The sequence below is a fragment of the Ruditapes philippinarum genome, unplaced genomic scaffold, assembly GCF_026571515.1.
Source record: "Ruditapes philippinarum isolate M1 unplaced genomic scaffold, ASM2657151v2 ctg1830_1_1_1_1, whole genome shotgun sequence".
In the NCBI taxonomy this organism is placed as follows: domain Eukaryota; kingdom Metazoa; phylum Mollusca; class Bivalvia; order Venerida; family Veneridae; genus Ruditapes; species Ruditapes philippinarum.
The window spans coordinates 1,909-15,839 of NW_026861117.1; the positions used below are offsets into that span (position 1 = coordinate 1,909).

Consider the following 13,931-nt stretch of genomic DNA (forward strand, 5'->3'; position numbering starts at 1 on the left):
TCTTAATTTCATTTATTTCATGTTTTTGAATTTCCAAAATAATATTTCTGTTAATCGTTATGCTTTGTTTATATAAAAATAATAAGATGCATTGTTTATAATAATAATTATATTAATTGTAATAAGATGCATTGTTTATAATTGTTTTATCCATTTACTTAAACAAAGTTGCTTTATACTGTAACTCGTATTATCCTCCCCATTTTGAAGAAAAAAGTTGAGCTGTTATGATTGCAGCATCCTAGTTGTCCTCAATATGCAAAAACTTTAATGTTGCCCTTTATTCAAACATTTCAAAAGTTATCAACATAAAATTTCGACTTCTTACTTATCAGGTTAGTTGTTAGACAAGGGGCATAATTCTGAAAGGTATATTTTTAGAGTTATGCCCCTTCTTCAAAATTACTTATCAACAGTTGTTGCCTTTAACAGATGAGCGTTAACGCATGCAATGCTCATGTTTTTTTTGTTAGATTTTTTCTTTAGTTTTGTCTGGTATGTGGAAGAAATTTGAATTTTAAATCAGATTGAATTATTTATGAACACAATAATTTTCGACTGGTATTGTTTTTGATTATAGCAATCTTAATTACTTCATATGCAAAGCCAAATTGGTGCCAGAATAGGAAAACATCTAGTAAGGCTATCAAAAACCTTATCAAATGACCTTTTGGCTGCCCAAGAATAAACATCTTTGAATCCTTCTATTTTTTATACCTTTTTTTCTCTCCTTGAGAAACATAAAATGTACCCTTTGTTACAGCCACAACATTGAGGATGAGTTTCACTGTATTTCTAATTAACAACAGTGATTGCAAAAACAGAGGTAGGCTTGGTCTGAAAGTAAACAATAAAGCTTTATGAAGTTCTAAGAGTGAGGTAGGAGGTATATAAGTTCTCTGATATTACAAACAAAAAGGAACATTTATTTCATTTCTTTATAACATTTCATTGTTTTATCGCAAGATTTGTTTTGCAGGTGTTATTATTTTGTTTCATAAGAATGTTGAATTTTACACAATTATGCAGTGTTGCCTTTTTTGCATAAGACTCAGCCTTTTACTTGGCAAGAAGTTGGTTAGTTAAATTATAACATAATAAAGTTCATGTTTTGTTTATGATTTCAGGAGAAAAAATGCCCTGATCTTGAGGACGCAACTTACTGTCCGAGTACATGCTGTGATAGGTAAGTGTAACCATGTGACCTTCACCTTCTTAGTGACCCTTTTAGTTATATAGAATAAGCTTTACTTTGAGTATCAGAATGCTAAACAGTATGTTTGGCCCTCAGTAAATTTCACTTATATGTGTAATTATACTCATTTCTGTTTGATAAATAGTAATTTTAGCTTTATTGATCTTTATTTAATGTCAATTGCATTCGATAATTTACACTTACTTTGTTTTTGAAAATAACTTTACCATAATATAATTACCTTTACAGGGTTAATTTACTGATTAATAATGGTCTTGGGACATTGTACTTGATATTGATGATGATCTTTGCACTATCAAATCTGTCTGTGACATGATCACTGATCATGGAAAGGATCAAAGTGTAAAGATTTACAATATCCTTCATTTATCATTAGAGCTCATCAAATACAGTATAGTTTTTAGCTTGACTATTCGATAAGAATAAGAAGAGCTATAATTGTAGTCACCCGAGCGTCCACGTCCGCGTCGGCGTAACCACTTATGTTAAAGTTTTTGTAATACCTCAAATATTTTCAAAGTCCATAGACATATGGCTTTGAAACTTTGCACACTTGTTCACCATCATGACCCCAACCTGTAGACAGGGGGAGGTAACTGTATCAAGCATTTTGACAGAATTATGCCCCCTTTTTCGACTTAGAATTTACATTTAAGTTTTTGTAATACCTCATATATTTTCAAAGACCATTGTCATATGGCTTTGAAACTTTGCACATTTGTTCACCATCATGACCCAACCTATAGACAGGAAGAGGTAACTCTAGCATGCATTTTGACAGAATTATGCCTCTTTTTAGACTCAGAATTTCGTTACAGTTTTTGTAATACCTCAAAAAAAGTCCAGTGACATATGGCTTTGAAACAAGATGAAATTTTATACTCTTTGAGAGCATAATAGGACTCTCTCCAAGGCCTATAACTGTAACATGTATCTAAAGAAAAAAAAATTCCCTTTTGTTAACTTAGTAAATATTACATTATCAAGGCTTTCTTACTATCAAGCACTAAGAATAGTCGAGCGTTGCTGTCCTACCGACAGCTCTTGTTTTTATACCGGTAGTTTGTTTAATGCATAAAATGAAAATCACTGATTTAAAAAAAAATTGGCATTAAAAGGACTGAAGTGCAATACTGCGATGTCACAATGTAAACTTGGGTTTAAATGTGGGCCAGTTAAATACACATATTAATCATGCTTTACTTATTGATCTTTGATTATTAACTATGTTAAAAAGCAACTTGAACTAGAAATCAATCATGTCAAGTCACACTGTGTGGTTTTTACAACATCAAATATTGAAAATGTTGTAATATTTGCCTCTTTCTATAGGCATTTATACAAAATCGTTTCATAATATTTACCAAATTAAGTACAAATTGTTGTATTTATTTAAATGGTAAATTTTCAGTTTAAGGTTGATATTGGGTGATATTATGTTTAATTTTTTTTTGCTATTTCATCTTGTAAGGCTACTGTCCTCGGGCAGAAATTTAATTGTAACCTCTTTCTTAAATAGCATATTTTCATGCTCAATTTATAGGATCTTTCTAAAATAAAGTAGGATTTTATGTTCAGATATTTTTTTAAATGCATAATTTTACAGGGGTACACCCCTTCTTGATCTATAAAAGTCATTATTTTTTCTTTATTTTACACTCATAATATCTTGATGTAGTGAAGTCATAAAGTTAAAATGTAGTCTGAGGAATAACAAAATAACTCAACAGTACTGGTATAGGCTATCTGGGATATAAAGATTTATTTGAGTGGGGGGATTTTGCTGTGGCCTGATAAAGATAAGGGAGGGGGTATATATCACCAGTGGTCAGTTTATTATGTTAACTGTGTGAAGTGTTTTTATGATACAAACCTCATTATATCTGTATTATATATATAAAGCTGCTTATATTGCCTACTTATGACTACAATAAAACCACTTGTTGGCGACGCCGGTGAGCGGCGTCGTCTTATATGGAATGCTTTTTATTTTGGCCTATGGAAGGAGCTGTTATTATTAGCAGTTAATTTCATGTTGTGTTAATTAGTTTTATTTTGATTCGTAAAAATCAAGTAAACAAATATGTTGTTATATTTGTATTTAATAACTTTATATAAAAAGCATGTGCATTGTGATATTAATTTCACGAAATTGCAGGCTCAGATTAACAGCTTGTCCCTTTGTTTTATTGACAATACTAAAACCCGGATTTCGAATATCGTTGTGGTCTACATTGATGCTCATTCATTTATATATTTTCAAAACTTTCCTACAAGAAGAAAGTTCACCTGCAAATGAGTATTAGGATAGGTAATGGACTGTTGTAAACGATTATCCTATTGATTTTATCCATATTATGTTTATCTGTTGAACAGAATGGTTGTTTTTACAAAGTGTACCAGTATCCGGATGTTGACAGCTATCCGATTTTCTGCAATTACTGCTGTCACATGGCCATCTACTTTTTTATGAATACTTTACCATTAATTTGCATGGCATAACTAAAATGAGCCTGCAACATTTCTTAATTTTGATGTTTAGGGTGTTCTTTTGGGTTTCATGTTTTCTTTATTTCAAGGGGAAGTAACTCATGTTTACTAAATTATTTGTTCTTTTCTGTCTATCTTAGGTATTACTTACAATTTTTGTTTTATAAAATTTACCAGTTGCAAGGTCATCAAAAGCATAGAGGCCCTGATGAGTGAATATTGATATATATATACTTTTACTGGCTTTATATACCTAATATTTCATATTTATTTAATAGAAACTTGGAATTATTAATGTTATGTGCATACATTTATATCTTAGTATATTGGTATGATGAGACTTATAATATTTCTGAATTTAAAGAGTTGTAGTTATGTCATTATTATTAAGAGATGAGACTTTCATTTAAAGTTATAAATGATAATACATGTATTGATTGAAAATGTCCTGAAACTTGGATCAAGCAATATAATTGATAAAGCCTCAAAAAATCATGTTCTGAATAGTTATTCTAATTTTTTTCTAACATGTGCATAGTTTGAAAAGGACAGCTTCTGCCTTATCTATTTGTAATGGAGGGACACCGGTCTCAATCTCCAGGTCTCCTGAGTCAACCCGACAACAGACTTTTCATAGAGTAGATTGATACTTGTCCTTGAATAAATTTGTACACTAAATTTTATAGTGGGTGATTTGTGCCACATGAAAACCAACAAAGTACAAAAAGTAAACCGGGCGCCAGATGAAAACATGAAAATACAATCTACCACAAAGTGGTTCGTTGGTTGCATTTTCATGTTTTCGCCCGGTGCCCTTGATGTAAAATACAAATCAGCCTTCATAAAATTTCTTATCATAGATATTGTACATGTATCATAATAGCACAGTTATATTCTCTTTCAAATTGACCTGTTATAAATAATGGCACAACCAATAACTGTCTTAGCCCTTTTTAGTAAAAATAATTATACAATAATAATTATATAAATTGTTATTTTAATTAAGACTATCAGAGTATGTAAGGTTTTTATTTCTTATTTATTAATTAAGAATTAATTTAGAACTGTTCACTATTTAGGGGAGAAAATGTGTAAGCGGCGAGATAGCTCAATCGCTACAGCCGCGGTACATTATTCTGTGGGTCACAGGTTTGAGTTCTGGTCAAGCTGAAAGTTTTTCTCATCCTGTTACTGCAAATAACCATGAGTTTAATTCACTATGCTCTGTAAACATCAGAAATTCAAGTACATGAATCAATATAGTGGGGAAAAAGGTTTAGGTTTAGAACTGTTTCATTATTAAAGAGAAAATGTCCGGCCGGATAGCTCAGTTGGTCTTCTGAAAGTCATGGGTTTGAGTCATGGTCAGGCAGTTTCAGTCAGGGTTTAGAAGTGGTTTTTCAACTGACACATGTTTGATTCATTCAATAGATTGCATTTAATTTGAAATGGACAAAGGCAGTATTGCGTGATACTTTTAAATCTACAAAAAGCATTTGGTACAGTTGATCACACTAAACTGCACATGAAGAAGTTCTTTTTTCTTCTTCTTCATCTCTTCAAGCATCTGCCATATGTAATGACATTCTTGCATGGTTCAAGTCTTATCTCTGATAGCAGCTGGTGAATGTGGCTGGTACTCCTTCTCTCTGAATACCTATGGTGTCCCCCTGATGTTCATTTTAGGTCCTCTTTTATGTATGACATGTCTGCAACCCTAAGCAATAAGCTTTTATTATATGCACAGGCACAAGTATCAGACCTGGGAAGAAAAAATATTACCAGATTGATTAAAAAACCTGTGTTCATCTTAAAAGTGTCACAAACCAAAAAAAAAATGTAAATGATGACCCCCTTTAAAAATATACTTTAAGTTAATAGTATATTTTTAAAGGGGGTCATTATTTACATTTTTTTTTTGGTTTTTGACACTTTTAAGATGAACACAGATTTTTTATTAATCTGGTCATATTTTTTCTTCCCAGGTGTGATACTTGTGCCTGTCATTATATGATGATGACTCAGGTATCCTTGTATCTGGTAAAGTAAATCTTAAGATTGGTTTATTGACTATAAATTGTCTTTGCATCTTGGCAAGACAGAGTCTATTCTTTTTGGTTTAAGTTTCAACATAAACTGGGCCAAGCCTCCAGGTCACATGAAATGGTACTGCTATAAAGTACACATCTTTTGTTAAGTTTTTAGGTGCAAACCTGGATCAAATTCTTTTGGCGTCGCCCTTTGATGCTTTGCATCAATGCTTTTCTTGTATCTCTTGATATACTGGTAAATATCCCAGTCTGTAATGGACCACTTGATACATAATGGTAAATATATACACTCACAGGGCCTTTTTACCTTCTATAACAGGGGCCGGTATAGGGCTGCTTCCCCAAAGAAAATTTCTTTAAAATCATGCAGTTTTCCCCCAAAATTAAATTTACATCAAGTTTTTTCTTCCCCTTTTGCAAATATACCATATAATTTTTCCCCAAAATTAAGGGCTGGGCTGCTTCCCCAACCTGTGAAAAAAAGCCCTGACTCAACACTGTTTACTTATTCCACACAACCATTACCATGAAGGAATCAAGATGGATTTCATTATTAACAGATTGGCGATCCATATCATTGGTTAAAATGCTGTTAAAATCAGTTGTATTTTCAGCCTGTAGATTTAAATATCCCCCTTGACCCCTGGCCAAATTGGTTGTTTTCATTGGCACAATATGAAGCCTCTGGTGATTGTGTGCTCCTCTTAACCTTCATATTTGTTAAAGATATTAAGGGCATATTATGAAACAAATAAAATTTGCCTTCATTAGAAAGGGCAAACATGAATTAAATAATGGTTTAAAGGCATGTAAGATGCTTGTTGCTGGAAGAAAGTAGAGCTAAATGTGAAATAATGTGTCATAAAAGTAGCAAAATGTAAAACAAAGTAGTATTTTGACTTCCATACAAAAAACTAAATCACTATAACCACTATAAGTGTACAAATAGCAAAAAGCTGGCGATGGAAAAATTGGATCAATAAGTAACTTTTTGATGAAAAGTATTCCAAAAAATAAAAATGAAAATCCTTTCTGTGGTATAATGGGCCTTTAAGATAAAGTACTAATGGTTTCTCAGGTACTGTGAATGTGTCTTGAAATACTGTGAATGTGTCTTGAAATACCATTGTGCTAGTCTGGCATTAATTTGATTAAAGCAAGATGATGTAAATGGTTTTTGAAGAGGGGAAGAAAAATCTCTCCTGTAAAGAATAGTGATTTGTCTATGGAGAGATTCCAACCATGTCACAATAAGACTTGTCACATAAATATCAATTTATTTTATCAGTTTAATCAACTTATAATTCATACAGTGCTTTGATCTTCTCACTTCTTTACATGAGGACCAATTAATACAATAAAATCAAGATCATGTCATTATGTGATTATGTCTTGTTGTTAGTTAACATTATTTTTCCTAATTTATAAAATGATAAGAATTTTGCATGTTTTAAATTTACACATGTCAATCCTGCCCATTTTAAGGTGACAACAGACACTTTCCGTGGTACTCACATAAATGTCATTTAAACCAAGTTATTTTAGTAATAATTGTTATTCATTTAATTTTTGTGCATTAAATGTCGTTGATCATCATAAAAAATAACATATTTGAAAAAAATGCCTTTGTAAATGATTGATTTTGAATAAAAATCCTAAAATTTTAAATCGTCATATCAAAGTCATTTTTTATTTTTTTGTCATCAAACTTTTGAAAAATAACCATTCTTATATTATCTGGGGAACCGTGTCTCAAATTTTTTATATCTTTTCTCAAAAAAATATTACGTAACGTCAAACATTTTATGCGACTTTTTTCACCATACATATTACGTAATTAAAGATAATTAAGTCGCTGATTGAGCAAACAAAAATCCCTGACACGGTTCCCTCCGTAAATGAATTTCCTTTCATGTGCTTTAAACCGCATGTTAATTGCTTGATTATTAAAAAAGTTATGCCGATTCAAAGTTAGTCCGACCCGCATCAAACGAAGTGTCATAAATCGGCTGTTCTCTCTCGGACCCCTACGTTTCACGCTAAATAATTGCATAATACACAAATATCGCACCAGAGAGGGTCACAAGTTGTGGTAACATACTCTAACAACATTTTATGACCCAGTGACATCCGACCAATTAAAAAGCTGCTGATTAATATCAGTTTATAGCCGAAATTTCTTCAATTCTTAACGTGATTTACTGTCGTCGCACATGTCACGTGACTATCGGTAAAATTTGAGGCACTCAGTGGGGCAAATGGAACGCATTTGCGCACCGCTAGCGGGGTATTTAATTGTTTCCTATTTGAAGTTTATTATTATTATCATCAGCAGCATTATTATTGTATTATACCAGTGTCACTCTGCCTGTGTATTCGTGTATGAAATTCCGTTAAAATATAAAATAAAATAACAAAAAACTGAGCTTCTGACAGTCTTTTAAAGTCCATGGTAGATGTACAAATAAGAACGGGATAGTATATATTTTTTCCACCAAATTGATAATGCTTCACATATTTTAATAGAAATAAAAGGTATTACTCGATCATTATGATGTGGCCTTCTTGACTTCTATTATCATGAATATCATCTATGCACGGCATAGAGATCCAGTTTCTACCGGGATAGACAATAAATTTCATACTTTGTCCCAGATTTATTAGTACTGTGTCGGATTTACTGGCGAACAATTTATTTTCACTGAGAATATATTTTAATATCTTTTTTTATTCATAGAGAAATAATCATCCTTAGACAATCTAAAATGGTTTAGAAATTTGTCAGGGACACCTTACCACAAGTCATATAAGCGTTCACATAAAAAATGTCGTCTGTTGTTGTTTTACTTGACATTGTTAGAAAACGAGGTTGAATGTAAAGTAAGCCCTTGAATCCGTACAAAAGTCTATCAACTCAATGTAATATATATCAGATTAACGGGACAGACAAATTATTTTCACACCTTATGGATATTTTAGCAACTACATTTTTAATCAACCCCGTGGTCGTGCGATTTGCCGCTATGCTTAATTATTTATGTTTCATACATTATGTTACGTACATTGGCCGACAATTTCTTAATTTATAAAAAGGCTAAATGTTGAGATATTCATAAAAGATGTACGGTAGATGAACGATACATGTATTACGAGAAATATGGACCAGTATGGACCTGTAATTCACGGATATATGGAACTACCGATTTCCCTCATTGATGCCTCAACAGGGGGCGGAGCGTTATCGATAATCGACAGGTTACGCGAATAGCAGATACAAATAGTATAGGTACCGTTTTAAATCGTTTAAAAACACATTTTTTGGACTAACTGCTTCCAAAATTAAATCACGAATGTGTTCAGAAAAGGTTGATAAATCTACTTAGCAAAAAATCTCATTTTAGGTATTTTCAGTGATAATTGACTCCGTTGTCACCTTAAATAGATCATGTTAAAATAGTAAACATTGTTTTTGATTAAATCTTACATCATTAGTTTTAATGACAATACTGGTATGTAAATATGAATGAACAGTGTCAGATTAGTGTACTAAAGTATGAAATGTAATAAATTGAGCCGCGTCACGACAAAACCAACGTAATGCATTTGCGACCAGCATGGATCCAGACCAGCCTGCGCATCCGCGCAGTCTGATCCGGATCCATGCTATTCGCTTACAAACCCTATTACAAGTAGAGAAACTTATAGCGAACAGCATGGATCCTGATCAGACTGTGCGGATGCGCAGGCTGGTCTGGATCCATGCTGGTCGCAAACACACTATGTTGGTTTTGTCGTGACAAGGCTCTTATAATGATTTGATTGCCAGATTCATGCTCATATGAGAGATTTAAAGTAAGAAGCATAAGAACTCCAGCAAACAGAGATGAAAGACTATCCCTGTCTTATGATAAGTTAAAAACTTAGATGCGTTAATCCCTTCATATGCGGTATCCTCTTTGGTTGGCAAGTTATACAAAAATCCCAGTATGATATTTTCCTTTTATCTTTGAACATATATACATATGAATTATTCATGGTGAGTAGTCGACAGCCATTGTCAATAAAATAAAACAAATTTCTTCACCACTAAACCCATAAAATGGCTGAGCGGCAATGCCACCAATAAAGAACCAAGTCAAATTGATGTGGTAATAACAAATTGATGAAATTTGAAATAGAAAATTGCTGACAACAAGCATTTTGTTCTACAATGTTTCTGTTATTAATAGATATGGTTAGGGTCTAACTAAACCAATGCTCTGTGAACGTAGGCTATCTATTTGGACTTTGTGTAGGGGAAAAAGAAGTGTTATGATTTAGATAAAGTTTCACATATTTTTCTTGTCCTGAAGAAGTAAAATAATTGTATAAGATAGATTATTGTAAGGAGAACATAGGTCAGTATATCAGCTAATTATGATCAAACATGGCTCCTGTGTATGGTTTTAATTGCACTATATCTGATAAATTATCTACCTATTGTTCTCTTTTACACCTTTCTTCTTTCTCTTTCAGATTACATTCTCTAGTTCTTGCAAGAAGAATGTATAATCATTAAGTTTCTGTACATATTTACAGCATTTATCCAAATATCGTGATTGTGAGCATGGGTGTCATTCATTTGAAACATATTTGTAAAGATACTGGTATTTACCCTGAGAGCATAATACTGCTGTATTTGTATACATAATTGATAAGCAAATAATAAATTGTAGATAATTATAGCCAGGTGAGAGTGATTGAAGAACAGGGATTATTAGGTCAATATACCATAAACACCTGAAAACTTTCCCTGGCTTGTTTAAAATATCAGGCTTTCTTGTGTAATAAGTAATTTAATGGTGTTTTTTTTCTTATCATGAATTTATAAGGAACGATTCATGACCTTTTCTTGAAATAGTTATGACTTTTGGGATCATTTTGAAAAACTTATTTATTTTTGCACCTGTCACCTTTAAAAGACACCAGGAATCGTTCATACCTATAATGCTCAGATATATTCTAGCTGAAATACTGCCTATAATCATAATTATTTGACTGAAAATTAAAAACAACACACACACACATGTACAACAAAACAACAAAATCCCCAGAGCTGTTACTTAAACAATGAGTCTGATATGTCATAGTAGTGACTGGCCAGTTATCAATATAAATTTGAACACAAGTTATTATTATAAACTTGATATATCTTTATATTTTCAGAAAAATTGTTGAATTCCTGTGGACGTGAACTAAGACGTGCCTTATTTTCTCTCAAACAGATCTTCCAGGTAAGCTTTGGTCATTTTCTACAAAATAAACTACTCTCTATTTAATCCCATTTAATTTTGTAATATAGATTTATAATTTCCAACTTCAATACACCTATTTTATGGAAATTTGATATGTGAAAGTTAATTTTCCAATTTTTATTCTCATAAACCTGTGAGTGCAAGAAAATTTAAAAGCAATTTTGTGCATTTTCTTTTTACGCAGTACGTGTAATTGTTCTAGTGTGTGCGTTTAGGTACAATTAAATTAAACCGCAGATGTTAAATTGGAAGTAAAATTAAATCAAAAGTGTCATTTATTTTCAAAAGAGTTTCTAAATTTGAAATTTTTATTCTAGAAATAAACTGAATGTAAGACGGAAATGTAAAGATTAGAGATTTTGCCAAATAGTTATTTGAACTGAAAAGCTAAACATATGAATTGATAAGGTTTTTACACTTACCTCAGATTTGAAACAAGATAGTATTTAATTTAAAGAGGCAATTTTCTAAAAATACATTCAGTATACTTTTCATAAAATGCATGTTTTGTTAAAGGGTGTAAAAATGAATTTGTTAAACCTTTTATTTGCACTTGTAAATTTAAATACATGTTTTTCCTTAACCAGTTACCATTGCGATATAGGACTTAAGAAGTTAAAACTTAGGTTCATGTAGCTTATTATACAAAATTACAAGTTTATTGGCCAAAATATTGTCAAATTGTCAGTTTTTCATAATAAGATGTTACAAAAAAAAAAAAAGATCAAATTTAAAGAAAACTTATTGTTCCACATTTCTCATATGTAAAAATCTTTATATGAAGTCCGGAGTTTCTCTCAGGAACCAGTTATTTTAAGAGCACATGCTGGCAACATTAGTTGAAAAAAAAAAATCAAGTATAAAAATCTCATTGGTTTAAAGATAAGAAGTTTTTTTAGAGGCAGTGTATCTGTTTGTATCAGCTGATGTATATCTAGGGTAGATAAACCAATTATTTAATTTCCTCCCAAGTTTACCTGTTGGTAAGCTGGTATACATGCATTTCCCAGCATGCAGTTCCAGGCACAAACCACAGGTAAACATCCAGATGATTGCTTTTAGAAAGCAAACAAATATTGAGGGTATTTAAGGGTATTTAAGTATAAAAACTGGTTTGTGTTTTAATGAATTATTTCCAGTACATAACCATAAGTTCTGTGTAATAATTTTCCCTATGAAAAGTTGAAAAATGGTATTAATTTTAATTTTACTGATAAGTTCATCTCTGTATGAAACTTTGTAACATGTGCACTGGTACTTCTGGCAAACTACCTGGATTATATAATTCATCTGTAACTTGTAAGGTGAAGATTTACAAAAGATATAAACAGTCATTTGCAACTATTAGTAAAATTTGTACATATAGAGATAAACTTCCTCACATATTTATGCAAATTTCAACTGTTTCAACTTGAAGGATTTCTATATGCTGGCCTTGTAATCTAAGGATTGCTAGTTACATGGGTTGAAACCCTGTCAGGGGCAACCATTGTTTCCATGAGCAAGAAACTTTACACTAATTGCTTAGTACTGGTTGGCTCCAGGAAGGGATTCAAATGCAGTTAATAGCTTCAATTAAAATCCAACTAAAATAAATTCGTATAAACTAAGAGTCTCTATGGTCGATGCAATTGAATTGTTTCTTTAGTTTACCCATTCTTTAGTATTTAGGGATGAACTGTGATAATCGTTAATTTCAAATTATAAATGGTTAATTATTATTATGTTATATTTGATTGTATAATGATAAAAATGTGTATAAAGTATAATTATACAGGAAATAAATACTTGACATCAACTTACTGTTTTGTATATAATGGAAGATCCTACTTCATAGTAGTGTACTTGAGGATAAGTAAGTTTATATATAATATGCTGTTAATTAACTTATTAGTTATCATATTTGACCATCAGTTAACTACTGTTCAACTCTTCAACTCTCCACGCTTTAATCCATTACTGATGAAAGCTTGCCTACATTTACTAGTCAACAATAGATGGATGCTGTACATCATGAAATCCTAGTTACCCGAGCAAAAATGTCTTACAAAAATAATTGGTTGCATTTCCCACTTGATTTGTTTGCCTGTAATTATAATATTTTGTCTGGAAATGCAGTTCATGTTATTGACTTTTTACCTTTCCTTCATGGTTTTTAAAAGTTTTCAAGGGTAAGAAAACAGTGAAAGGTGAATTATTTAGAAAAGTCTAATGAAAGTTTCCTTAGTATTTCCTTAGTATTTGGGTTTTGTGCAATGTTTGGTCTTCTCTGATCACTGAAGTAGAAAGTTTTGACATAAATTAGACTGCACCAATGAACTTTAAATGATGTTACTTTTTAGGTATAAATGGAAATAGAATAGATATAGTTACATGTATAAAGAGTCAATAAAACTCTCTCTATGCTAGAATTGGTGGTCAAAAACACAACTACTAGGAAAGTATCAAGGTAGTTGTTACATTTATGGGGTCAGACCAAGCTTATTTTGTAAGCCTATCTAGTTTGATTTCATCATGATATCCCTTAAGTTAATAATGGGCTGTTCAAAAATAGAAGTTGGACAAGTTCATTTTGAAAATTCAGCAGATTCAGGGTGTGAATCATGTATATAGCATATATAACAATGAATGTTATTATTATATTTGTAGGATGACAAGGATCTTGTACATGAATTTGTCAACAATGATGGTCTGGATTGCCTTATCAAAGTCGGAGCAGAAGCCGACCAGAACTACCAGAATTACATCCTTAGAGGTATTTTAATCACTGCAATATCTGGAGACTTTATTATTGCAGGCCTTTGATAATAATATACAATGATGCTTGTTGTTTAATTTTACTATTTGTTAGGAATCGGGTTCAAATTCAAAGAGATACAA

The 13,931-nt window shown here is 31.6% G+C and overlaps 1 protein-coding gene across 1 annotated transcript in view; it reads left to right on the forward strand.

The window, feature by feature from the left end:
- Positions 1-1,130: 1,130 nt before the first annotated feature.
- The window catches only part of LOC132714576 (FH1/FH2 domain-containing protein 3-like), a gene marked incomplete at its 5' end in the record, with an annotated part of 56,934 nt that continues 44,133 nt past the window's right edge, over positions 1,131-13,931 (forward strand). The window contains 3 exon segments of the mRNA XM_060697464.1: positions 1,131-1,186; positions 10,963-11,030; positions 13,701-13,806. Coding sequence (XP_060553447.1) covers positions 1,131-1,186; positions 10,963-11,030; positions 13,701-13,806 — 230 coding nt within the window.